Genomic DNA, 25,042 nt, shown 5'->3' with positions numbered 1-25,042 from the left:
TCTCCCCCCTCTCCTAACGCTGTAGCTGATTCTTCTCTTCCTCCTCCCCTCAGCTCCCAGGGGAGACCCTCTATCCCTCCACCCCCCCCCCCGCATCTCCTCTCTTCTTTTGCAATGTATGCACCAACTGCTGCCTTCTCGGCCCCGGGCAGGGAGAGTGCAGGATGCTCCAGCCACTGACGCGGCTCCCTCCATTCCCAGCCTGCAGCCAGCCGTGGTCCTCTCTTGGAAATTGACTCCAAGCATCTCTGGAGTGACTGACAGCCTCAGTTGACTGCGCCCGGAGGGGGGGGGGGTCTGCAAAAAGGAATCGTGCGGGTTTCTGGGGGGTGGGAGAGAGTGGGGAGGAGGTAAGGCAAGACAGGGTCGGAGGTGGGATGAGTGGGGGTCCTTATGGGAGGGAAGGAAACACCTGAGACATCCCTGGAAAAGTTCGAGATTTGTGTATTTTCCCGAGAAAGCATTTTCTCTAAGCAAGGGAAAAACAAAATAAGCGCGGCCCACTTATCTCTCCCCTGAGGGGACGTGACGGCGACGATGAAATAGGAGTGGGCAACTGGAAGCACTCCCTAGTTTGGTGCCAGCCACCCTCCCGTTCTGCAACGCCTAAACCCGGGGGCTTTCGGGTCTGTGCTTTGGGAAAGAAGAGCTCGGGGCCGAGCGGAGCGGCTCGGCTTTTCTCTCACTTTCCCTTCTTGGGCACCGTCTCCATGGCAGATTCCGTCCCGGCCGCGTCGGACTCGATTCGGCAGCCGGAGCCCGGCAGCTGCCGAGGGAAGTGGCGCTAAAACCGGACTGCACGGAGCCAGCCGGAGCCCTGGCGGATGCTCTGGGGAGAGCTGGAGCTGGGAGGAGGCGGCGGCGAAGGAGGAGGAGGTGGTGGAGGAGGAGGAGGAGAGAGAGAGCGCGCGCGAGGAAAACAAGGAGAAGAAACTCTGCCCCCTTGCCTAAGTGCATTCCGCCCGGGCGCTCCGGAGAGGGTGGGGGTGGGGTGGGAGTCGCCTCAGCGTCGCCTGCGTGAGCTTTTGCACCGAAACTTTTCATCCTTCGGATGGATTAAAGTTGCCTGGATTTCTTTTTCATCGCATTATCAATTTTGATTCGTGTGCACCCGACGGAGGCTTTTCTACCGGGGCTGCAGGACGACGAAAACCAGACAGAACCACTCGGATCGCCTCGAATCCTACAGACATCTCCGAAATTGTTCCGGAATTGGAATTGGGAGTCCTCCGCCGATTTAGGATTTAATCCGGGCCGGGAGGGGAGCGGGGGAGGGGGCGGGGAGAGTGGACCTAGCCCTCGCATCTCTTGAGCCCGAGGCCGCAGGTTTCTCTCCGAGACTGCACGCGCCGCTCTGCTCTCCCCGGCATCCGAGAACCTGCTGGGGCTCTCTGGAAGGGGGAGGTGGGGGCAAGCGCTCTTCCACCCAATCCTGGATCCACCTCCCCCGGGCCCCAGGTGGAGAGAGGGATTCCAGTCCCCAGGGGGCCCCGACGCTGTCAGTAGCCCTGGCCGGGTGGAACCTCTAAGGAGGTGGGGACTGCAAGAAGCTTGAATTCCGGACCTCCCTCCCCCTCTCCACAGATACAAAGTGGCCCCCGATTGGTCCCTGTGCCCCCCCTCAGACACACACACACACACGCAGAGGTGACAGTTCGGTCTCTGCCTGCCGGAGGTTGAGTCTGACCAGTCCTTAGAACTACGTCCCCTCCGGTCCTAGCCCGGGCGAAGTAACCCATCACCGGTCCTCCTCCCTCCAGCTTTACGGCCTCTACCATGGCCCCCGGGATGCCGGGCCGCGGCCCCGCCGCCCTCCTCTGCTGCTGCCTCTCCACGCTGCTCGCCCACGGTAAGTATCGCGGCGCGGACACGCGGGGAGGAGAGCCGGCGGATGCCGTTGTAGACCGTGCGGGCGGGGATGGGGAGGGAGGGTAAGAAAGAGGGGAGTCTCTCTCTCTCTCCCCCCCGGGACACGTAGTTCTCCCCCAGCCCACTCCGCATCGCCGCACGCCGATGTGGGGCTGCTCCCGCGCCTCTGCCCACCCCGGCTCGGCGCCGCGGCCCGTGGAGGGTTGGGGATGCTGGAGATAGGGGGTGGGGAGAGGCAAAGAACCCGAGCTTGCTGGCGGGGCGCCCTCCGACTCCCCGGGAACGACTGGACTTCCCTCTGCCCCATCCGGGCCGGGCCGTTCCAGGAGAAAGGGAAGGGCGTAGGGGGCGGGGAGGGGGGATCCGCAAGCAAGCCCCCAGGGGCGTCTCTTCCAGTCTGGAGCCGGGATGTGGACGGGAAGGGCCCTCTCCTCCCCCAGGTCGTGCCTCTCCCCGCGGCAGTGGGGCATAGAAATAGCGGGGCTGGGACTGGGGCTGGGGCGGGGGACGGGCTGCTGGTTTGGGCTGGCAGAGTAGTAGTGGCGGTGCGTGGGGCTGGCTGCCTGTGGCTGGATCGCCTCTTCCTGCAGTCCTCTGGAAGGGAGGGAAAGGGGGGAAAATGCCCAGCGGAGCAGCAGGCTGCGAGCACGCCCGCTATCCTGAGCTGCATTCAAATCGCTGTTTTCGCCTGGACTGGGTGGGGGCGCGTGCCCGGGGACCGGGGCCGAGGCCCGGGGTTCGGAGGTGCAAAGGCAGCCTGCGGTGGAGGGTTCCTCCCGGCTCCTGCGCTCCCTCCGCTAGTGTAATCTGTTGCGTCTTCTCCTCCCCCTCCCCCAACCAGAGTGTGCTTCCATTGCTAATGGGGGGGGGGGAGCTTTGGCATTGGGACAGCGTGGGGGAGGGAGAGAAGTGTGCCTGGAATCTCAGGGTGCGCCCTGGGTGGGGGCCCGTACCCAGATGCTGAGGGCTCTGCCAACCTCCAGCACAGGCTCTCGAGCCAGCAACCTTGCTAAGGGTGGAGCCCTCATGCTCCTTTTCCCACTAGTGCTTGGGGGCTTCTGGGGGCAAGGGAAGGGCAGTTCCGAGGAGGCTTGAAACTGGAAGGGCAGAAGCTTCCACACCAGCCCTTGGGTACATTGTTTATTAGTCCCAACCAATCTGACCCCTTACCCCTAAGCTGTCACTGCCCCCAGGCTGAAATGGTATATGAAAAGAATCCACAAAAAGACAGCCAACCTAGCAAGAGCGGGCTGGGACCCACTCCTCCCCCCCTCCAGGGCGTGATGGGCCAGTTAGGTCATGCTCTGGGCCGTGAGGTCTTCAGTCCTGTCCCTTTGTACCAGAACCCTGAGTTGTATACGTAGCCCCTGCAGTCTCCTAGTAATAAGATCCATGCCCTGACTCCCTAGAATTGTTCAAGCTTCCAGGTTCGGTGCCTCTCTTCTTTTACCTGTGGGGGGAGGGGTCGGGAGCGGGAGTGGGAGGAAACGAGAATTACTAAATCAGTAGGAGTCATAGAACTATCCAGAACTCGAGGCGGGAGGGGGGGGGGGAGGGGGGAGAGATAAATACAATCACCAAGAGAAAGGATAAAATCTCTTGGAGGGTAGGTGGAAGACAGAAGGTTTTTCAAAATGGTCTTATTGGTCAAGCAGATAGATGGAGTTGGATTTCCATATGCTCCAGAAACATCCTAGGCCAGATTCATGTGTAAGGTGGGAAAATGGGGAATAGGCAAGCCAGGAAGGGGCTTGTTATTACCCTTACTGCCTGAGAACTGACCTCAGAGGTTCCTTGTCTGGAATGTTATTCAGCAGAGGGGGCTGGAAATGGACACTAAGAGCTCTGGTCTCTCCCCCCTCTCCCCAAGAGGAGGAAACGTGGGTGTGGGGAGACTGCCTGTATGTCTATAGCAGGTCTGAGAAGGCTGGGTCAGGATGATTTCTCTGTGGGACATCAGTTTCTAGTGCCTCTCCTTAATAGTCTGGAGATTAAAAGGATGGAGAAGGGGAAAGCTGGGAGTTAGCAATTTCCAAGAGGAAACAGTTGCTTCAGGGTTTAGGCTAGGAGGAGCTATTTAAAGGAGGAGTGGGGAAACTCCCTGGAGGAACAAGGCAGACATTCTCTTTACTCCGGAGAGTGCCTAGGCCCTTTCCTCAGTTTATTTCCAATTGCTTTGAGGTTAGTCTCCTCATGCTCAGTCAAAGGAAAGGTACATCTTGACATCAGAGCATTTAGTTTTAAAAAGTCTCCATCCAGAAAAGGCCAGGAACACCCAAATTCATATAACCCTCTTCTACTTCCCAGACTTCCAGACCAAGGTAATGGGCTCCTTCCTTCATCCTTACTAGAGTATGGGATCATAGCTATAGACCTAGAAGAGACCTTAGGGAACATCACCCCAATAGCTTACTCTATTCCTTTATGAGTTCTTTATTGGTTCTTCTTGATCTGGCTAAAGATTAAAGGGAGGACCTGTCAATCACAAAGCAGGATGGATGGATTGGGTTCTAGTTGGGTTTAGAAAGAGATGGGGCAAGGGAATTTGTGTAAGCCTACAGCCTTTGATCTGAGACCAAGTCTAAGATCTTCTGAAAGGAGGATATAATATGTCTGCTCAAAGAACCTGCCTGGGAGTCAAGAAATCTGAGCTCCATTTCCGACTGGGGTTCTAAACTTGTGGAATGACCTTGGTTTGATGACTGTCTTCTCTCTCTCTCTGTCTCCACTTTCCTGTGCGTAAGGAGAAAGAGGAATGCCTCTTGGTATCTCTTTTTTCTATCCCCAAACTCTTGGTGACTACTGCATGTAAATCCAACGTGTAGAATGGCACTTGTACAAACAGATGGCATTATTCCAGATGATTGATGGTAGTTTGTGGACGAGTGGGAGGTGATCTGGGAGGAACAGTACTCCATAAGGCAGGTGATCAAAGGATCAGAGATTATTTTATTTTATAAATCACTCATATAACCATTTTACAGATGTGGAAACTGAGACCCAGAAGCTTATATAAGTTCATATAGATAGTAGGTCCTCTGACACTGTATTCCATCCAGCATGTTTCATTGTATCAGCCTTGGTCATAGTGGTGGGAGAGAGGTATATAATTAGTGTGAAAATGGCCGTGCTTTCTCTTGTTTTGGTATTAACTTTGCCCTCTGATGTCTCCATGAAAAAAAAAATCTATTGAAGTGGTCATAAAGAAGGCAACAGGAAGCATCACTCCCTTGATCAAAGGTGCCTGTTTGATACATTGAAGGGTCTTCTCTAAATATGAGATTCCCTCTGATTCACAGAAACACTCTTAGGGGGTGGGAGAGGAGAGAAAATATGGTACAGAGAGCAAGGATGAAGTTCAAGGATCTGGCAACAGCTGCTCCTTCTCTTCCCAACATTGACAAAGAGAATTACTAGCCATTCTCAAAACTGGATGTGTCCTTTCCCACCTCCATGCATTTGCCTCTCACAAACACCCATTCTTGAAACATGAAATGCATTTCCTCATTTATATTTCATTCTTAGTCTTCAAGACTTGTCTCTAGCATCCTGGAAGCCTTCCCTGAGCCCTATCAGTTTCCAATATTCTCTTTCTCCTCAGTCTTTTTTGGATTCTACCTCCTTGTGTACATGTTGCAATCCCTGTAGAATGTAAGTACATTGAGGGTAAAGAATGCTTTTTTTTTCTCCTAGTATTCTCAGTGCTTTTCTATAGAAATAAATTCAATTCTCTGTTTAAACTCCAGGCTAAGCCCTCAGTAGATATCAGAAGCATATGGCTAAATTCATAGATTTTTATGTGAAGTATGTAACTTTATGGCCTCATGTGGATTTTTCAAACTAGATTTCAAGGAAGAATTTCTTCTATCCAGATAGATCTCTCCAATCTTACAGTGTCTTTAGAGGCATTAAAAGGTTAAGTGACTTATCAAAGATCATTCAACTGGTGCATCTGAAAGAAGAAAGACTAGAATCTGAGTCTTCTTGACTTGGAGGATAATGTTCTACCCATTAGGATATCCTCCCTCTCTTTGGATGGCTACATGTGATAGTGTACTCTGTGGCCTGTGCCATTCATGACCTGATGGCCTCTAGCATGAGAGGAGAAAAGATGATCTCTCTCCTTTTGCCTTGGTCTGGCCAATCTCAAGATTTCTCTCTCTAATTGCTTTTAGACCTTTCAACATGAGCTCTCTGGTCTATGGGCTAGACTGGAGAGGGAGAAGGAAGACGCCTTTGTCCCAGGTTGCTGCAATTCTCTTTGCCTGAATCCCAACTCCATGCCCATTTCTTTTTCCTTTCCCTGGGAGAAGATCTCCTTGTAGCAGCCTGGTTAATGTTTAAGACCAGTAGGTGGAGTTGTGCTATAAACTTGCTGACAAAAAAAAATGTGGTTTATGCCACTCTGGGCATAGATTAGTATGTGGCTGTTGATGGAGGTAGTTTAGAGCTAGGAGAGGCTAGAGATAATGGGAATCCCTTTGTAATACCTGGGAAGCATCTTCTATAGGAAGAATTTACAGAATTCAATTCTAGAAGTCAACAGATGAAAGGTTTTTATGTATATATACTGCTAGAGAAACTGAAGGAACAATGACAAATCATTCAGCACCTAGAGTCCCAGACTCTAAAATGGGGTCTAGGAACATTCCCCTCAAATGCTTGGTTTCCTCCAAAGCACTTTTTAAGGGTTCCTTTTGGCCTCAGCTCTCTTACCTGGCTGTTGCAGACCACCGGGAGCATGAACATGGATGTCTAAAATGTGAAGATATGCTTTTCTTTCTTCTCCAATTCAATTAAATAAGCATTTGTAGCTAAGGATTTTTAAAATGATACCCACTATGCCCTCAGAGAGATGATATTCTACTGAGTATGGGGAGGAGTATCTAAATCAATATACTATGAGGTAGGTTGTGATGGGGTAAAGAGACCCAGACATTATGTTCTAGGAAAATCAGTGGAAGATCCAGGAAGGCTCAATGGAGAAGGTGACATTGAAGATAGATAATGATTCTGAAAGGTCAAAAATGATGGTGGGAGGGGTGCATTTCAGATATAGAAAGAACCCTGGGAAATGTAAGGTTTCCTGTTGACTGAAAACAGTAGCCCAGTTTAGCTGGAAAGAAAAATCAGTGAAGAGGAGTGAGTTAAACTAAACCCACAATAGGAGTAGGTAGGACTCACCTACATAGGCTGTGTTGGGCTGAACCACTGAGATGGGAATGGAGGGAAGATAGAAGAAGGTAAATGCCTCATTGTTGTGCTAGATATCAAAGCTCCCTGGCTCAGAAATGGTCCAGGCTAGACAGTTAGTCTCCAGATTACCAATGATAGTAACCTCTTCAAGCTAACCTGATAATTCACACAATCAGGCTCTTATCCTCTGCAAGCCCTAGAGAAGTGTAAGCTTGGGAAGGGGGGAGGAAGAAAAGGGATGATCCTTCTCTGATACTAAGCAAGCAGGAGGAGAACTTGGGGTGGTCCTTGTACCAGAGGGCCTTCCTGGCTAGTTGGCAAGATAGAAAAATTTGCAAAGGACAGCGTGTACTTGAGACTTAGTACTTGAGACTATGTCTCAAGTATGGGGTACCATCACCTAGTGCTGTGGCAGTTCAAAGTTAATGGAGGAATCTGAATGGTGCTCTGGCAGAGCGAATACAACAAATCCTACCATGCACATTTACTAGCTGTGTGAACACGAGCAAGTCATAACTTTCCTTAACCTGTTTCTTCAATTCTTCATCTGTAAAGTGGGTTTAAAATGGGTACCTACTTCACCAGGTTGCAAGTATCAAATGAGTTAATCTAAACAACACATTTTACAAACTTTAAGTTGTATATAAATCTTAGGGTGGGTTGGTTTTTTTTTTTGGGGGGGTTGGTTTTTTTTGGTTTATTGGTTTGGAGTGTGTGTGTGTGTGTCCTATGACAACAGTAGAAAGGCTGAATTAAGCATTAGGTGATCTGGATTCAAATCTTGGCAATATGTCACTGGGCTTTATATGTCACTTTTCTTCTCTGGGCCTCACTTTCCTTATCTGTAAAACAGGGAATAGAAATGGAGTTTGGGCTAAGGACCTAAGTATTTCCCAAGTGAAATGAAGCTTTGATTGGCTTTTTAAAGAGTGGATAAGGCATCTGTCTCTTAGGTTTAAATTGTATATAACAATTCACTTATGGGAAGTTCATCCCATTGGGGTTAAATATTCCTCAATCCAGCAACCATGCAATCTCTACCCTTTCCAAGGTGTCTTTCAGTTTCCACTACTTAAGGTGAGAACATGGAGGAGTCATTTAATTAACATTTGTCTTACTTCCATGTCCGAAAGGTTGGTGATGACCAGAAGATGCAGAAAAGAATCATGTTGGAGAGAAGGGTAGTATCCTCAGTGGGAGTGGGATACAGTGAGTAAGAAGCTAGAAGATTGGAAGTGGAGGTCTGCTCCAAGGACAGGAAGCCACAAGTGAGATGCCACAGCAGAAGCCATGGGAGGGTTGATTTTAGATGCTTTGAGAACTTTGAAAATTTTAGAAAGAAATTTAGAAGAAAATCATATCCTGGAATAACACAGGAATATTCTGTCATCCAACATAATAACACAGTATTATTATTATTACTACTACTAATAATAATAGGTATTACATAGCACATTAAAGTCTTTAAAGAGCCTTACCTATGTTTCTCAATTCGTCCTTTCAATGTAGGTGAGATAATTTTCTCTATTTTACAGATGAGGAATTGAGGGTGTGAATTGCCCAATGATACCCAAATAGCAAATATCTAGGAAGTCTTTGAAGCCAATCTTCCTGACTCCAAGGCCAATAGTCTTTCCAAGATTCCATTGAGCTGTCAATTGTATTGGTCATTTCATCAGCAGGTCCAACCTCTTCTATCTATCCTGTCCACACCCATGTTCATCCTCCCAAATCAGTGGCAAGAGACAATTCTTGGTCTTTTTCAATTTTTTCATTAATCCACTAAATGTTTCTTGAGCCCATCTCATGGGGTAAGCATTATATTTAGGGTTAGGGGAGAGGTATAATTGTCCCAGAAACTGTTCCTGCTTTCATGAAGGTTATGGATAAGTGTCCACTAGTAATTAAAATAGAAAATTCGAGAGGCTAGAGAGCTAGCTGGAGACAACAGGGCCAAGGTTCAAGTCTGGCCTCTGACAAATGTTACTTGTATGATCCTGAGGCAACAAGTGGTGCAGCAGATAGAGAGCTGAGCTTGGAATCTGGAAAACCTGAGTTCAAATTCAGCCTCCGAAATTTACTAGCTTTTGTGATCAGGGGCAAGTCACTTAACCTCAGTTTCCTCAGCTGTAAAATGGGGATAATAACATCACCTGCCTTGCAAGGTTGTTATGAGGATCAAATGAGAATAATTAAGTACTTAGCACAATGTCTGGCACATAGTAGGTACTATGTAAATTTTTTTCCTTCCCCTTTCCCTAAGTTGGTTACATCACAGGTGGGGAGGAGGAGGTTAAATGTCATAGGAATTGGGGGAAAGTTTTAAGTATCCAAGCCTCTATGCTTGGGCAAGTCATCCTCTCTGGTCCTCAGTTTCCCCCTCTGAAAAAAATGAGAGGGTTAAAATAGATAGATAGTTTCTGAGATCTCTTCTAGAATCAACATGCTCTATTTTTATGATAACTAAGAGATCACCTTGATTTATCTCCCTCTTCTATGCCCTCCACTCATCCCCCTCAGCCCCAGGGACTTGGCTCCTGGAAACTCAATTATAGAGGAGGCAGGCCATGCCATGCCAGTACAGAGTGATTAGGAGAGTACTCATCCTGGGAGCAGAAGGACATACTAGCTCTTCCCCGTCTCTCCTTTAGAGAATTTTCCCCCTCCTGTCTTGGCTCCCTCTCCCCCACCCCCTTCTTTTTTGGCCCTTAACAAACAGCAATTTGAATAAGAGATTAATGAGCCCAATTTTTAAAAAAAAGAAAAAGAAAACAATTTTCTTTTCTTTAAACAAAATGAAAAGCGTCTGCGGCTGCCAAGGAAGCTGGATGTCGTGTTGTGCTGTGCTTCAGCAGCTTCTGGGGAAGGAGTAGGTAATAGGGATGCTGAGGAGTGCCAGGATTCTGGTGGACATCCTGCGCTCCATAGTCAGATAGCCCGGCCTGAGGAGGCTTCATGGGTACCAGAGAGAGATGAGGGGGATTTGGGAAAACTGGGAACAAGAGGAGGAGTGTGACCTCGAAGGGCTTGGGGATAGGGATGACCTCTGAGAGATCATCTCGTTCCTTCCTCTGTTTCTGTGACCCATTCAGGCAGGCATTCAACAAGCACTCCCGCTCTCCTTCCCTAGATGACTGGCTGGGTCCCCAGCAGGGTGGAGTGGAAAATTGAGGCAATTACCTGGATAATTCAATGCTTGTTGCATGAATAAATGAATGTGGGAATGAATAATTCAGATAGGGGGTAGTAATTGAAGCAATCTCTTTGGGTTTGTGCCTGGGTTGTCCTGATAATTATGCTGACTCTGCTTAAGAAAGTTCTGCTTTTTATCATACTTCCATATTTCATACTATAGCACACCCTTGGCCCTTCTCAGTCTGTAGGAGGAACCCCCCCAAAAAAAAAGATCCTTCTTGCCCAGATCACCTTGGGGACCCTGAGACGGGAAAGCTGGTGACTTGTCACTTCTGAGCCCAGCTCCCAGGTCCCTCTCCTACTGACACTAAGTAATTAGGCAGAGGATGGGGTGTTGTGTGCCCAATCGTTTGGCAAGTCCCCACCACTTCAGTGTAAAATAGATGACAATAATAAATACCTCCCAAAATTATGCTGAGGCTCAAATGAAATGTCTGAAAAGTGATTAACAAACTTTAATGCATTATATAAATACCAGCTATTAGGATGAGGAACCCCCAAAAGAGCCTCCATTTTCTGTCACTCAGCTAAGGGGGAGGGGCAGTCTACTAGATATAAACAATACCTAGGTTTGAAGTGTCTCCAATATACTTATAAGCCAAGTAACTCAGGGTAAGTCACTTAACTTCATTGGGCCTTAGTTTCCCTATCTGTAAAACAGACTTTATGGCGGCAGTTCTTTTTCCTAAGGTTGTTGTGATGCCCAAATAACATAACACAAATTTTAAAGTGTGTTATAAAGAGGAGCATGGCCAAAACAAGAAAGGAATGGATTCATGTCTGAGTGACACAGGCTAGCTACGTGACCTTGGACAAGTCACTTCTACTCTGAGCTTGTAAGGTTCAAAAAAGATGTTCACCTACATTGGAAGAGGGGAGTTCTATGAAATTCCAACTTCTGTGCCTACAGATATTATTCTTAGGAACATTCCAGATATCCCTAGAGGAGCCACAGGGATTTCTAGAGTTAGCTGAGATCTGGTAGGAAACTCCAACCCTCGTAGGAAAGAACATGCAGGGCAGATGTCCTCTAGGTCCTTAAGGAACCTGCTCCATTATCCTCTTGGTGAGAAGCTAATCATCCATAATTGAGTGTCCTCTACTGAAAGGAAGAAGCAGAGGAAGGAGACATGAAACCTTGATTGGGAGGGTAGCGAAGTAGCTTTCTTTGGAGCCCCAGCATATAATAAAGTGTCTGATATAGTTGTTGTTCTGTGATTTTTCAGCTGACTCTCACCCATTGGAGGCTTTCTTGGCAAAAATATTAGAGTGGTTTGCCATTTCCTTCTCCAGTTAATTTTACAGAGGAGGAAACCGAGGCAAACAGAGTTAAGTGACTTGCCCAGAGTCACACAGCTAGAAACTGTAATTTAAACTCGAGGAAGACTCAAGGCATTGTTCTAATCATCTATTGAGCCCCCTAGCTGTGCTATACCTGGTACATAGTAGGCATTTAATGAATGCTATTGACTTGCCTATCTGGAAGCAACCTTAGAATCAAAGTAGTCCATGTTGTACAATTTTACAATTGAGGGAAGTAAGGCCTATCAATATGAAATGGATGGACCAAGGTCACACAAGAGGTAAGTGGCAGAGGCATGATTTGAACAGAGACATGATTTGAACCGGTTCCTCTAAAACACCTAGAGAATATGGGGGCAAGTCTCTCAGAAATGAGGAAAAAATGTACCCTCTGAGATTTTCCCCAAGTGAGGATCTGTTAGTGAATTCAGGTGTATATTCTGCTCAGCTACATCTGCACTGGGAACCCAGAACTATTTCCACCCCCTTTAACTCCCAATTTGATAAGAGAAACCTTTATGGATTTCCAGTGATGTGCACAAACACCTACAGCATTAGCAGATGTTAAGAAAACTCTTAAAGACCAGAACTGGCACTATTCTTTTGTAGTTTAGTGCAAACTGACCCTACCCCAGGTCTCCTCACCTACAGAGAACAGAGGAAATTACTGGGCTGTTTCTGAGCTCTTGGGACCCACCACTCTTCAGTGGTCTTGAGAACCTTGCATATCACATCCCTAACCTCCTTGGCCACAGTGTCAAGCTCAGCTAAGTGGTGGAATTGTGTTTATTTTTGGCTGCATAGTTCAGATTCTGCAGCAGACCTGTCACTAGCAGAGAAGATAATGACAGTGGGGAGTTGCAATACACATACAGTGTTATTTGGACACACCTATGTTCACATCTGCGTGAATTAAGAGACATGCATGTTTGCACAGGTGCATGAACACACACACACACACACACACACACACACACACACACACATTCCTTTCCAGCCCCTAATTGTCAGACTGGCAAGGTTCCCAATAATTGACATCTGCTAATGGTAGCAATAGGTGGCTGTTCTCCTCGAGGCTACTTGGAGAGTATTCTTTATTCCTCCTACCATTATTAGTCTTTAGTATTTCTTCCAGATTAACCCTCCCAGTGCCCTAGTCCAGGTTACCTGTCAAGTAGAAACACATGCTTGGAAGGCCAGTGTGTGGGAACTGCTCTCCTCACTCCAAAATTATTTTCCTCCCCACCTTCCCATATCCCATATCCCAAACTTGGTAATTATCATAAGGTATTAGGAAGAGGAGCAGGAAGGAAAGAAGTAGGTAGCAACAGTAACGTACTCCATTTGTCCTCAAAGTCACACACTTGAAAAATATGGTCAATTCTAGTTTTCTGGTTTTGTGTATTATCTGCTTCCCTGATGCAGCAGATTTGGAGGATGTTTGGGCAGGTTTTACACACACTCCAGCAGGCCCACTGTATGCAACATTTTTGTGGCCTGGACCTCTTCAGACAACAGCTTAACGAATCCTATGAAACCATTCTCAGAATCATGCTTTTTTATAAATAAAATAAAATACATGAGATTACAAAGGAAACCAATTACATTGAAACTGTTATAAAATATTTTGTTAAATTCATGGCTCCCCTGAAATCTATGTGTGGGCCTTGATTTATTGGATTGGGGAATTCACACATATTTTTCTGTCAACCCAATAGAAAGGGAAATCTACCACTAAAGAAGGGAAACTAGAAGTGAAATGAGAGACTTCCACCTTGGTTCTGCTATTTCCTAGCTGTGATATTCTAAATAAATAATTCCAACTCCTCTGTTCAATCCAATTCAAAAAGTTCAATGTTCTGTGCAAGGAACTGTCCAAGGTTCTAGTAACAAAGATACCTGTGTTCTACTAGGGATGGGGGTAACAAGAATAACATGTAAGCAGATCAGTACCTGCTTGATCATTTGAGTGGGAAGGAGAAAGCATTTACAGCAAGGGGGTATCAGCAAAGGCTTGCCTTAGGAGATGATATAGGAGCAGTTCATGGAAACTAGGTATTAGAAAGGCAGGATGATGGAGGATTCCAAACTCAAAGATTCGTATTAAAGCTCTGGATTTGGATACAGAAAAATCTAATTTCACATTCTGCTTCAGACACTTAAGAATGTGTGACCTGAGGCACACAACCTTTCTGACTCAGTTTCCTCATATGTAAAAGAAAAATGGTTTGACTCGAGATTCTCTCCTACTCCTACTCTCAATCCATAATCCTAGCATTCTAAGAACTAGAGGAGGGAAACAAGCAGAAGAGTACATTCAAGACTCATGCAAAGTCACTTAGGTAGGAGATGAAATCCAAGTCTAGTGAATGCAAAAAAGGCCAGTTTTCCTGGAATATAGAAAATGTGAAGTGGAATAAGATTGAAGCAACCTAGAAAGAAAGGCTGGAGCCAGATTGTGAAGGACTTTAAATGCCAAGCTAAGTAATTTGTACTTTCACCTGGAAGCAATGGTGAGTGTTGACAGTCCTTGAATGGGGGACTGGCATGGTTAAACTGGTGTTTTATGGAGATTATTTTAACATCTCTATGGAGAGTGTATTAGAGAGAAAAAAGAACGGAGGCAGAGAGACTAGCAGCTGTTTCAGTATTCTGGACAAAAGAAGATGAGGGGTCAGAACTAAGGTCAATGAGAGTTGCTGTGGAGGAAGAAAATGATTTTGCAAGTGATTGATAATTGTGCATGTAGAGGGAAGTTCCTCCACTATAAAATGAAAGGCTTACATGAGATGATCTTCCCACCAGCTCTAGATCCTTAAAAAGTAACATTAATAATAAAACATTTATCAATAAATACCATTAAACACAAGAAAATTTATTAAATATAAAATGTATTGATAAATATTATTGGAAATAATACTCATCCATACATATCATTGTATAATATTTATTCATATGTTATTAAATGTAATATTCTTTAATGAGTATTATTAAACATAATATGGCTGATATTATTTAAATAATAATTTTTATAGCTTTAAGGTTTATGGAGCACTTTCCTCCAAACAACCATGTGATATGATTTTCTAAAAATGAAATTGAGGTTCAGAAAAGGAAGTTCTTGCCCAAGGTCATATAGCCAATAAATGTAGGAATCAGTACTGAACCCAGGAGTTCTGTTTACCATTACAAGTTTTTTTTATGGCTTACCTTATTTTAGTAAGATAACCACTCCACCCCCAATACTTTTCACATCTCCTAATACAGCTCCTTCTTTCCCAGAAAGATTGGCTTATTGGGCTTTTGCTCCCTGGAGAGAAAGTGCAAGTTGGGAAGAGCAGACATCAGGGGATTGTCATTTTCTCAGCCTTCTACATGGTGTAAATGAGCCCAATTTTCAGTGATTTCTCACCAGGAGATTGCACAACAGAATAAATATCCCACAGCTCTCCCCTAATCTCCTCCTCAATCAGAAACTCACCCCTAGCTGGCTAAAAGGAAAGAAATTTTGGGCTAGGGTATGTGGGGGTGGCGAAGAAGACAAATATTTTCTTTTCTTCTTTCTCAGAAGACCTAGGAAGTAATCTGGAGTTATCATGACTTATTTTATCCCCTGGAATCAGTGGTCTGAGGGTTTGATGTTTTATCTCCACTTTTATGGAAATCTGTTCCCTCAGTGTGTGACCTATATCACTTAGGACCTATTATTTAATGCCTTTTTTGCCTCAGTTTCTTCTTCTACAAAATGGAGGCAATAAGAACTACATTAACTATCTCACAAAGTTGTTTGAGGATCAAATGACATAAAGAATGCAAAATGACAGTGTAAATGTTAGCTTGAATGTGGACCTTTTGACCAGAGGAGTCTTTCCTGATCATCCAACTTTTTGTAATGTTTTAGGAGCTGTATCATCCACTGGACAGTTATCACTCACTGCTTTTTCATATTGTTTTTATCCCTTCAACTAGATGATAAGATTCCTGACCATGTGGTTTGAGTCACACAGCCTCATTGGGATAGAAACAACCAAAAAGGGGAAGGACTTGTCCTCAGTTGCACAGTTTAATAGAAACAGAGATGGGACTATAACCCAATCCTGAGAGTAAATCAAGCCTCAATTGTTCCATATATGTGTTTCTGCTAGAGTCAGTGTCCCATAATTTTATGTGATCTTAGTACTTAGTACTGCTCCTTAATCAGGTGAGTACCTAGTAGCTATTTGATGAATGATGATGGTAGTGATAAAAATGATCATGATAATGATGCCAGTGGAGTGATGGGAATGATAATAGTGATGGTGGTGGTAGTAGTCACAATGGGGGGGTAATCTGATGAGAGTGACATCAATGATGATTATAATAGTGATACTAAAAGTGGTAGTGATAATGTCGATGTAAATCTAGATGATATTGTTTATGAAAATGGTAATGGCATTTATGGTGATGGGCGTGATGATGATGGCAGTGAGCGTTCGTTATGATGATGGCACTGTTGGTTGAAATTGGTGGGGATATGGTGGTGGCAATGATGATGGTGGTAGTGATAGTGATGATAATGCTAAACAAATGGTGATCTAGCAGTGATAAAGGAAGACATGGACATGATAATAAGAGTGATCAAGATGGTCGTAATAATGATAATGGTCTTGATTAGGATGATGGTAGTTATCAAATAATAATCCACATTTATACTGATATTTTTAAACTTTGCAATGCAGTTTATATACATTACTTCATGAGACCCTTACAAAAAACCCTATGCAGTAAGTGCTCCCATTACTCCTTTTTTACAGACAGGAAACTGAGGCTAATTAATTTTCCTAAGATGATAAACTGCCACAAGTGTCAGTTGGGAGTTGGGATTTGGAAATGATGATGATGCTACTGTTGTTATTGATGAAAATGACATCACATAATTTGACTAGAGTATGAGAAAGCTTGCTTGACTAAGTATTTTGAAATCACCATGTTATACTTTTCAGAATAATTTCACATCTATTAACTCATTTCACCCTCAAGCCTGTAGTCATTCCCATTTTACAGATGTTGAAATTAAAGATTAGTGGAGGAACTCATTTAATGTCACACAACTATTTAGTAGTAGCTTAACCTAGAACACAAGATCCCTACTTCCAAGTCGTATCTGTCTCATTTTCACTCTAACTCCCTAAAGCCATTTTGATATCCTTAGTAGTAGTTAAATAGCAAATGTCAGACTCATGTAAATTATAGATAAAGCATAATTCTCGTCCCCTAAGGGAAAGCCTTGTCTCATGGGCAAGATGCAGTCTTTGTTCTTGCTTTGATGGTGATAGTTCTTGCTGATGGCGCCACTGGCCATGTAGCCTTGGAAACTCACAGTCATCTTTGATTCTTGTTCTTCATTAATACTTCTTTCATCTAATTAGTTGCCAGCCTCTATCAGTCCTTTTCTACTTTGCAACATTTCTGGCACCCAACCTTCCTCTCCATTTCCATTGTCATCTCCAGTTCAGAACCTCTCCACACTGTGATCTAGCCACACTGATGTACTTATTGCCTCTAATCCGATTCACTCATCTCCCTCTTCCATTGTTTTGAAGTGTGTGCTCTCCTCCCTCTCCATATGCAGAATTCTCTCCTTCCTCAGCCTTACTTCTTTAAATCTCTGGCTTCCTTCACTCCTCAGTTCAAATCTCACCTATGCAAGAGTCTTTTTCTGGTCTCCCCAGCTGCTACAGCCTCTGCTTCTAATGTCATCTTCCATCTACTTTGTATGTAATTATTTACAGAGTGTCTTCCCTAAAAGAATATATAGCTCCTAGAGATCAGGAAATGTTTCTACTACTTTTGTAATTCCTGTTCTTGTATCCTAAATGCATAGTACAATGCCCAGCAAATAATAGAGTCTAATAAATAATCGATAATGAATTACATATTTGGGATTATGGATCTAGAACTTTTCTAATTTTGTAAATAAAAAGCCTAAAGTCATGGGGATGTGATTTATCCAGGGTCACACAGGAAGTAGTCATCAGATTAAGGATTTTAACCCAGATCCTCTGGCCTCACACAATGCCTACTTGTAGTCCATTCCTATACCATCATCTCTTTCTCCTGAGTAAACTGAAAGCTTAAGGAAACTTTGTAAAGGTTTGAATGTAAGATCCTTGAGACTAAGGGTTATTTCATTTTTTAATGTGTGTGCCCAGTGCCTACATGGAAAGAAATGAATATGAGGACATCTAGCTCTTGCCCTCCTGGAGCTTCCAAGACAATTGCCCCCAGAGAACTTATTTTCTAGAAGGTAGAAGAGGAGCAGTGACATTCATGAATTTAAAGCACTCATGTTCACAGAATAAAAAACTTTTTTTTTCTTTTGTGGGTGTGTGTGTGTAAAGGGAATGAACTGGCAGGACCTTTATTCTCCCAATCTATTAAATAGGCAGGGAAACTCTTTGCAAATCCTAGCCTGTTGCTAGGGTGGGAGTCAGAAGAATTTCAGTGGAGGTGGAGGGCAGAGCACCTGGAGAAGGCATTGAGAGGAAGAGGTTAAGTGGAGCCAATATCTAGCATCTTCTTCCATGGCAGCAGGTAGCCAAAGTAGCATAATCAGTGATGAGATTCCATCTGAAGGCAGTGGGAAGAAGGAGGTTCTTGACTCTCTATTTCCCCTTTGCTTGTCCTCAATGTCTTCAAATCCTCAAAATTAGATACAGGAGGAAATACCCCTCTCCAGGATGAAAAGATCATGGGCCAGGATTAGTCAGATGCTTTGCACTAATCAGCCTGAGATGCTCTTGGATCTATATGTTCCTCCACAAAGAGAAGTCCTGCAGGCTTGCACCCACTGTCCTCAAATGTCCAGTTCACAGTATGTCAGTAAGAATGACAGACAGGCAGCCTGTCAGGAGTTCAGAGAGGCTATTTTTGCAGCCTGGAAGACTTGGGGCCAAGCCCTGCTCCAGACACTTAGGAGGCTATGGGACTCTGGACAATTTTCTCTCGGAGCCCCAGTTTCCTCATCTATAAAGTGGGGATGATAATAGCCTGTGTTGTTGTGAGGATTAAATGAGAAAGTGCAAAGACCTTTGAAAGTTTTAAAGTCTATATAAATGGGAGCTGTTATTACTGCTATCAGCATGGAGTAGTATATACTGAGTTTCTGAATCATGAAGACTTTGGTTCAAGGCCATATTCTGTGTGACCCTGAGCCAGTGGCTTAACATCCTTCTGCCTTCAGGCAGCTCACTAAACCTAGAAGTAGCTCATGTGCATTGGCAAAGGAACTTTCTTGACTGGAGCTCCTTATATTAATGAACTCACAAGTCTGGACCACTTATTATTATTAATAATAATACTTAATGTTATAATAAATGTTATAAAATATATGAATTATAATTAATGATTCATATATTTTATAACATTTATTATAACAATAAGTATTATTATTAATTATATAATTAATGATATAAAGAATAATTATAATAGTAATGATAATGATGATACTTAAGGAACTCTGGAATTCTGGTCAAATCTCAGTCCTTGTCCTCAGCTGTAAAAATAGTAAGGATGATGATGGTGGTGGTAGAGGTGGTGAGGAAGAAGAGAAGGAGGAGGATAGTGGTGGTGATAGTGGGGATGATGAGATGTAATATAACCTACTATGTAGAGATTTGGTTTTGAATTGGAGTCAGGAAAATCTGGAGTGAGATTTTGCTTCTGATGCCCATCAACTTTGTGACCTTAAGCCCACTTCTCTAAGCTACACAGTTATCCAGCTTCATGGATAGGAGTACAATCATTAGTTCAAACAATGCAAAATGTTTTGCATAACTTTACATGTGGTTTCTTAATTGGGGGTGAGGATAAGGAAGACAACATAGAACTCAAAATTTTTATAAACAAATATTTTTAAATTGTTTTAAATATAACTGGAGAAAATATTATATAAATCAAATGCAAACAATACAAAAGTATTAAACCAAGTACATTCCCCCAGAATAGTTGAGCCAAACTTTTCCTTTTTTCCTCTTCACAATTAACTTTACCAAAGGAAATCTCTATGAATATGTATGCATGCATATGTATGTGTGTGTTTTCTTTTTTGAAAATGGAACCATCCCATGTTCTTCCCATAAGTTCAGTAAGAGCTTACTGGAAGGAAGGTCAATTGTGTTCTTTGAAATGGAAAATGGAAATGTGGGATAGATGCCATCATAGCCAGCTTGATTTATAGTTTTCCTAGGTTACCTCTATGGAATCCCCAATCCTATTTGCTTTCCTTGCCCCTGGAGCTGAAGTGACCTGGGCAGAGAGAGAACAGGATGAGAGATGGGCTAGCCTTGGGTACAATTATGTATGAACCATTCATATTACAAATGATGGAAATAAATATTCCCAAAGCTGGTCAAGAGCCCATGAAGCTGGCAGAGAAACAAACTTGTAGCCAGGGAGGAAGAAAGATGGGATAAATTACTGTTCCTTTTGTATTAATCCCATACAAGATCTTTCTGGCTTTTCTCTTTATTCCCTTCCCCACTGGTTCCTATCCAGAACCATTTTCCCCTTATTTCCAGCTTTTTCTACAGAAGTCATTTCCCTAAGGCACTGTTGGATAATCGTGCAAGTATCCCTGATACTTGTCTCCCAGATTCCTCACTATTGTGGTATAGTGGAAAGGGCACTGACTTTACATTCAGAAAACCTGGATTTAAATCCAACCTCAATTACTTATTAGCTAGATTATCTTATCTTCCATTTCTTTATCTGTAATACCAAGGGGCCCAGATTAAATGGCATATATGGTCCCCTCCTGCTCTCTAGTTCTAAGTCACTTCACTTCTCAGCCTCATTTTTTGGTCTGTGCAACTCCCAAGCCCTTACAGCTTAAAAAACTTATAAAGAGGGCTTTATCATCCCTGCTCTATCTCTCTCTAAGCACTGACCAGATATGTTACTGCTCTATCTCTCAGGACCTAGATTTCTTTAGATTAGCTTCTCCCTGAGATGGTTTAATCAGTCAAATCAACTAATACTTATTAAATGATTCTTCCCTATAACAAATGGCATAACATTTGCAAATCTTAGAGGCTCTCTATAAGTGTCAATTATTATTATTGCATATCAGGTCCAGTATTAGAAGGGAAGAATGGGGTAAAGAAAGGGATTTAAAAAATAAAAGCAGAACAAGTTCTTCCTTCAAGGTGCTTACATTCTATTTCAACCTCCTCGTTCAGAGAAAACTTCTTTCTCAAATTTAGTTCAACCAATTAATCAATAATCTCATCAGTTAAAAACTTACTCTATTTAGAATCACTGAGTACTACAAAATGGCAGAGTTGGTAATTGTATAAAGCTTAAGCCTTTATTCTCAGAGGTTCAAACTCTCTTCTTAACAAATGTTCACCCTAAACCTTCTACTCTATATTATCCCCATCCTCCTAGCAGTAGCCTTCCTTACACTCATCAAACATAAAGTACTGGGCCACATGTAATTCCGAAAAGGACCAAACATCGTAGGACCTTATGGCCTCCTACAACCATTCACAGATGCGGTAAAACTATTTACCAAAGAACCCCTCCTCCTCCTAACCTTTTCCATCTCAATATTTGTTCTTGCCCCCATTCTAGCCCTCTCCATTGCCCTAACAATTCGAACCCCACTTCCCATACTCAACACACTTCTAAACCTGCAATGACGAGCCTCTGCCTTCAAGGAGACATAATTTTGTTGGGGAAACAAGACATACATATAAAAAGTGAATTGTAAAAGGGAGTGTGGACGCATTGTCAAATGTGCTGTTCACATAGTGATTACTGTAAGAATTCAAAAGAAGGAAAAATCACCAAGGATTAAACAGCTGGACCCAGAGAGATATCTTGGTCGAGTGGGAAAAAAGGCTAGATGTGAAGCCAGCAGCACTGGTACAAATCCTGCCTCTAACACTAACAGCTGGATTTTAGGCAAGCCAGTTGTCTTTTCTGCTCCTCAGTGTTTTCATCTGTGAAATGGGGACAGAATACTTAGACTATCTCCCTCACAGAGATGAAGTGAAACAAGTGCTTTTTAAAACTTAAGACACTGTCCAATCGGTGATATGAACAAGGTTTGCAAAAACCAGGTTTCCAAAGGTGTATAGGCAGGGGAATTCTGCCGCTAATTTGCTGCTTCACCTTGAGCATCACATCCTTTCTTTGGGCCTCTGTTTTTTCCTATGAGGAGAGTTGGAGTGCCTGATTGCTAAGGCCTTTCCCAGCTCTTAACATCCTGTAGTTCTTTCAGAGATGCTCCACTAGAGTGATTCTGCGATTTTTTTTCAGTGTCTATGGAGAGAAAGGGGGAGGGGGATTAAAAGCTGGGGGTGGAAAGCAGCAGTTAAGGGAGGTACTGCCACCACAACTCACCTCTCTGCCCTCCTCTGTACTATCTCTGGAAACTCCCAGCCATATTTGAAACCTCTTTGGCTCTGCCTTCTGTCTTCAGATGATTCATTCTGGGGATGTCTGTCTTGTTAATTTAGCAAATGCTGCTAGGAGAGAACCAGTCTTACAACCTACCTAAGTCCCATTCATCATTGCAACTGAGCCAGCATTGCTGGCTCCATCCTTCTCCTCCTACATGCTCTGCTGTCCTTTCCAGGGATGAGACTGGGAGCAAAGGGCAGAACGTGTAGTTGAGAGGGCAGTCATAGTGAAGGCTGATGGGAGAAATGAACTATTTGTATTTGTAATCCCTGGGGAGTAGTCCCCACATGGTTCATTTCGGAATGACTCTGGCTTGCCCCCCCCCAATACATCAGAATGCCAGGCTGATGAAATAGTATCATCTATAACAACATCCCTCCCCTGCCCCTACTCCCCCAAAGGATGCGGCAAGCAGCCCATATCTCACTATTAAGGCTGTTTCTTTCTATCATTCATGCAATCCCCTCTGAAGCTCTCTATTCTCAGATCCCTAGAGACAGTAGAGCAATGGACAGAGAGAGAGGAGGGGAGGAGGGGGGGGAGGGAGAAAGAAAGGGAGGGAGAAAAGGGGAGAGAGAGAGAGAGAGAGAGAGAGAGAGAGAGAGAGAGAGAGAGAGAGAGAGAGAGAGAGAGAAAGAAATAGGCTGGAAAGGCATTTTGGAGATGGGAGATCTGATGGGAAGGAAATACTTGTGGTACAGCTTTGGGCCTTTCCACATACCAGAACAACATAAATATAGCCAACCAGCATACTGCAAAAGGTTGCTTTCATTTTCAACTGGTGCACTTTGAGGTTCTGAATTATAATTTGAGAATGAGAGGCTTCTGGGATGACCAGCCCCAAATTATTAGCCAAAGAAAAGGGTTAAGCCCTACCCCCCAAACCACTCTCAACTAGCTCTGGGTTTGAAATACAAAGCTCTCTGTCTCCAGAAGCCTCTACAAAGGATTCAGTGCTTTCTCAAAACAACATTCTTATCAATCAATCACCAAACATTTACGTTTAAAACAAATTTTTATGGATATTTTTCATTTTTATATCATAGAAATTTCCGGTGTATCTCTTTCTCTATACTCTCCTGGAGAGCTGGTCTTTATAGAATTTTTTTAAATATGAGAAAAATAAAGTCAACAAAATGGATCAATACATTGAAAAAATAATAAATGCTATGTTCCATGCCTGGGGACATCTACTTCTGCAAAGGAGCAAGGGAGAGTGTCCTATTTCTTTTGGGGAGGGGCTAAGCTTTTAGAATGAAGTACTTATTATCTAAGGGGTTTTGGAGATATTAATAGAGGTAAAGAAACAATCCCTAGTCTTAACAAGGTTCTATTCTAACATCCAAGAGAATAAGCCCACCTCTAGAATGTTACCCAAAGTGAAGGAAAACTTCTCTGCTCTTTCCTATCTCTGTGACCCTGGGGCAAATCACCCTTAATTTCTTACTGCTACTCATCAGGACTTTCTCTTTGCTTCTCATCCAGTGTGTGTGTGTGTGTGTGTGTGTGTGTGTGTGTGTGTGTGTGTGTGCCTACCTATGTATATACTACACATACATACATACACACAGAGATAAAGAGAGAGAGTGTGTCAGAAAAAAAAAAGTCAGAGAGTCTTAGCACCAGGTCTGGCACTTAGTAGGCACTTAATTATTTTTTGACTGACAGTCTCTGTCTAATTCAGTTTCCTCATCTGTAAAGTGGGTGGGTAATAGCACCTATTTTCCAGGATTGCCAGGAGAATGAAATGAGATAATAATGTTCATAAACTTCTTCACAAACCTTAAAGTGATATATAAAACTTAGCTATTGTTATTCAGCAGAATTATAAAGAATATATAGAATTAAATGAGGATGTTCTTGTCTTTGTCTTTGTCACTGATTTGGTATGTGATCCTGGATAAGTTCCCCCTTTCTGGGCTTTGGTTCTCTCCTATGAGGAATCTGTTCCTCTTGGAATAGCAAGGGATAGAGGAAAGAGGTTTTCATTTGGAGTTAAAAGGTCTAGATTCAAATCCTCTCATCATCTGTGTGACTTGGAGCAAGTTGTTTCATTTCTCTTGACCACAGTTTCCTCATCTGTAAAATGGGGCAGTAGGTTAGAATTTCGAGGTTCCTTTTCAGGGTTTAACAAGCTGGGGGCTAGATGGCTTCCCAGTTTCAATCTATGCTCCCTAAGCTGGGAGGATGATAAAGCCCTGAAGATGAGGGCCTGCATGGAATAGCTTAATTGGAGCATTAATACTTTCAAGTTGTGGTGGGAATGGTAGAGAGGGAAGAAAGGGACTTAGAATGAGAGGCTGTTAGAGCTGAAGCTTTGTTCTAATTGAAAGCACACTGACTCTGAAGTTAGTGGATGTGGATTCAAATTTTACCTCCAACACATTATGTGACCTTGGACAAGTACTTTTAACCTGTGAATCTGAGTTTCTTTATCTGAAAAATGAGGGTGTTGGACTAAATGGCCTCTGAGATGCCTTCTGCTTCAAGACCTGTGATCTTCATCTGTGATTTATGATCTATGACAAGCTTTCGGCATGGAGATGATACAGTGGAGTGCTGAGTCTTTCTGCATTCATCATCCTGAGTTCAAAACTGGCTTCAGATATTTCCTAGCTGTGTGATCCTGGCAAGTCATTTAACCCTGCTTGCCTCAGTTTTCTCATTTGTAAAATGATCTGGAAAAGGAAATAGCAAACCACTCTAATATCTCTGCTAAGATATGGAGTCATGAAGTATCAAACGTGACTGAAAAATGACTGAATAACATGAGCAGCTATTTCAACTTTCATTTTACAAGGGAAAAGACAGGTTGGAAGAAGGGAGTTCGTTTGCCTGAAGCTGCCCTGCTGGTCAGAAGCAGAATTGTCTTCTTGTCCAATTGCTCCTTTCATTAGGGTTTTAGGAAAATGAAAAAAAGAGGAGAAAAAGGTCATGGAGGTGCGAGATGATGGATGTGGGGGAAGATAAATGCAGGGATAGAGCTTTGCCAATGGTCCCTCAGGGTTATCTGTACATGGGCACCTTCCCATCT

At 43.6% G+C, this 25,042-nt stretch overlaps 1 protein-coding gene across 2 annotated transcripts in view; it reads left to right on the top strand.

Annotated features, from left to right (window-relative positions):
• The first annotated feature begins 980 nt into the window (after window positions 1-980).
• TMEM132E (transmembrane protein 132E) overlaps window positions 981-25,042 on the top strand; it is a 122,241-nt gene continuing 98,179 nt past the window's right edge. For both annotated transcript variants that reach the window (XM_074263594.1, XM_074263593.1), the window contains exon 1: window positions 981-1,849. In XM_074263594.1, coding sequence (XP_074119695.1) covers window positions 1,777-1,849 — 73 coding nt within the window. In that variant the 5' untranslated portion in view covers window positions 981-1,776. The remainder of the gene's footprint in view (window positions 1,850-25,042) is intronic.

Source organism: Sminthopsis crassicaudata, chromosome 4, assembly GCF_048593235.1.
Source record: "Sminthopsis crassicaudata isolate SCR6 chromosome 4, ASM4859323v1, whole genome shotgun sequence".
Classification (NCBI taxonomy): domain Eukaryota; kingdom Metazoa; phylum Chordata; class Mammalia; order Dasyuromorphia; family Dasyuridae; genus Sminthopsis; species Sminthopsis crassicaudata.
This window is presented reverse-complemented; position numbering and strand designations above follow the sequence as displayed.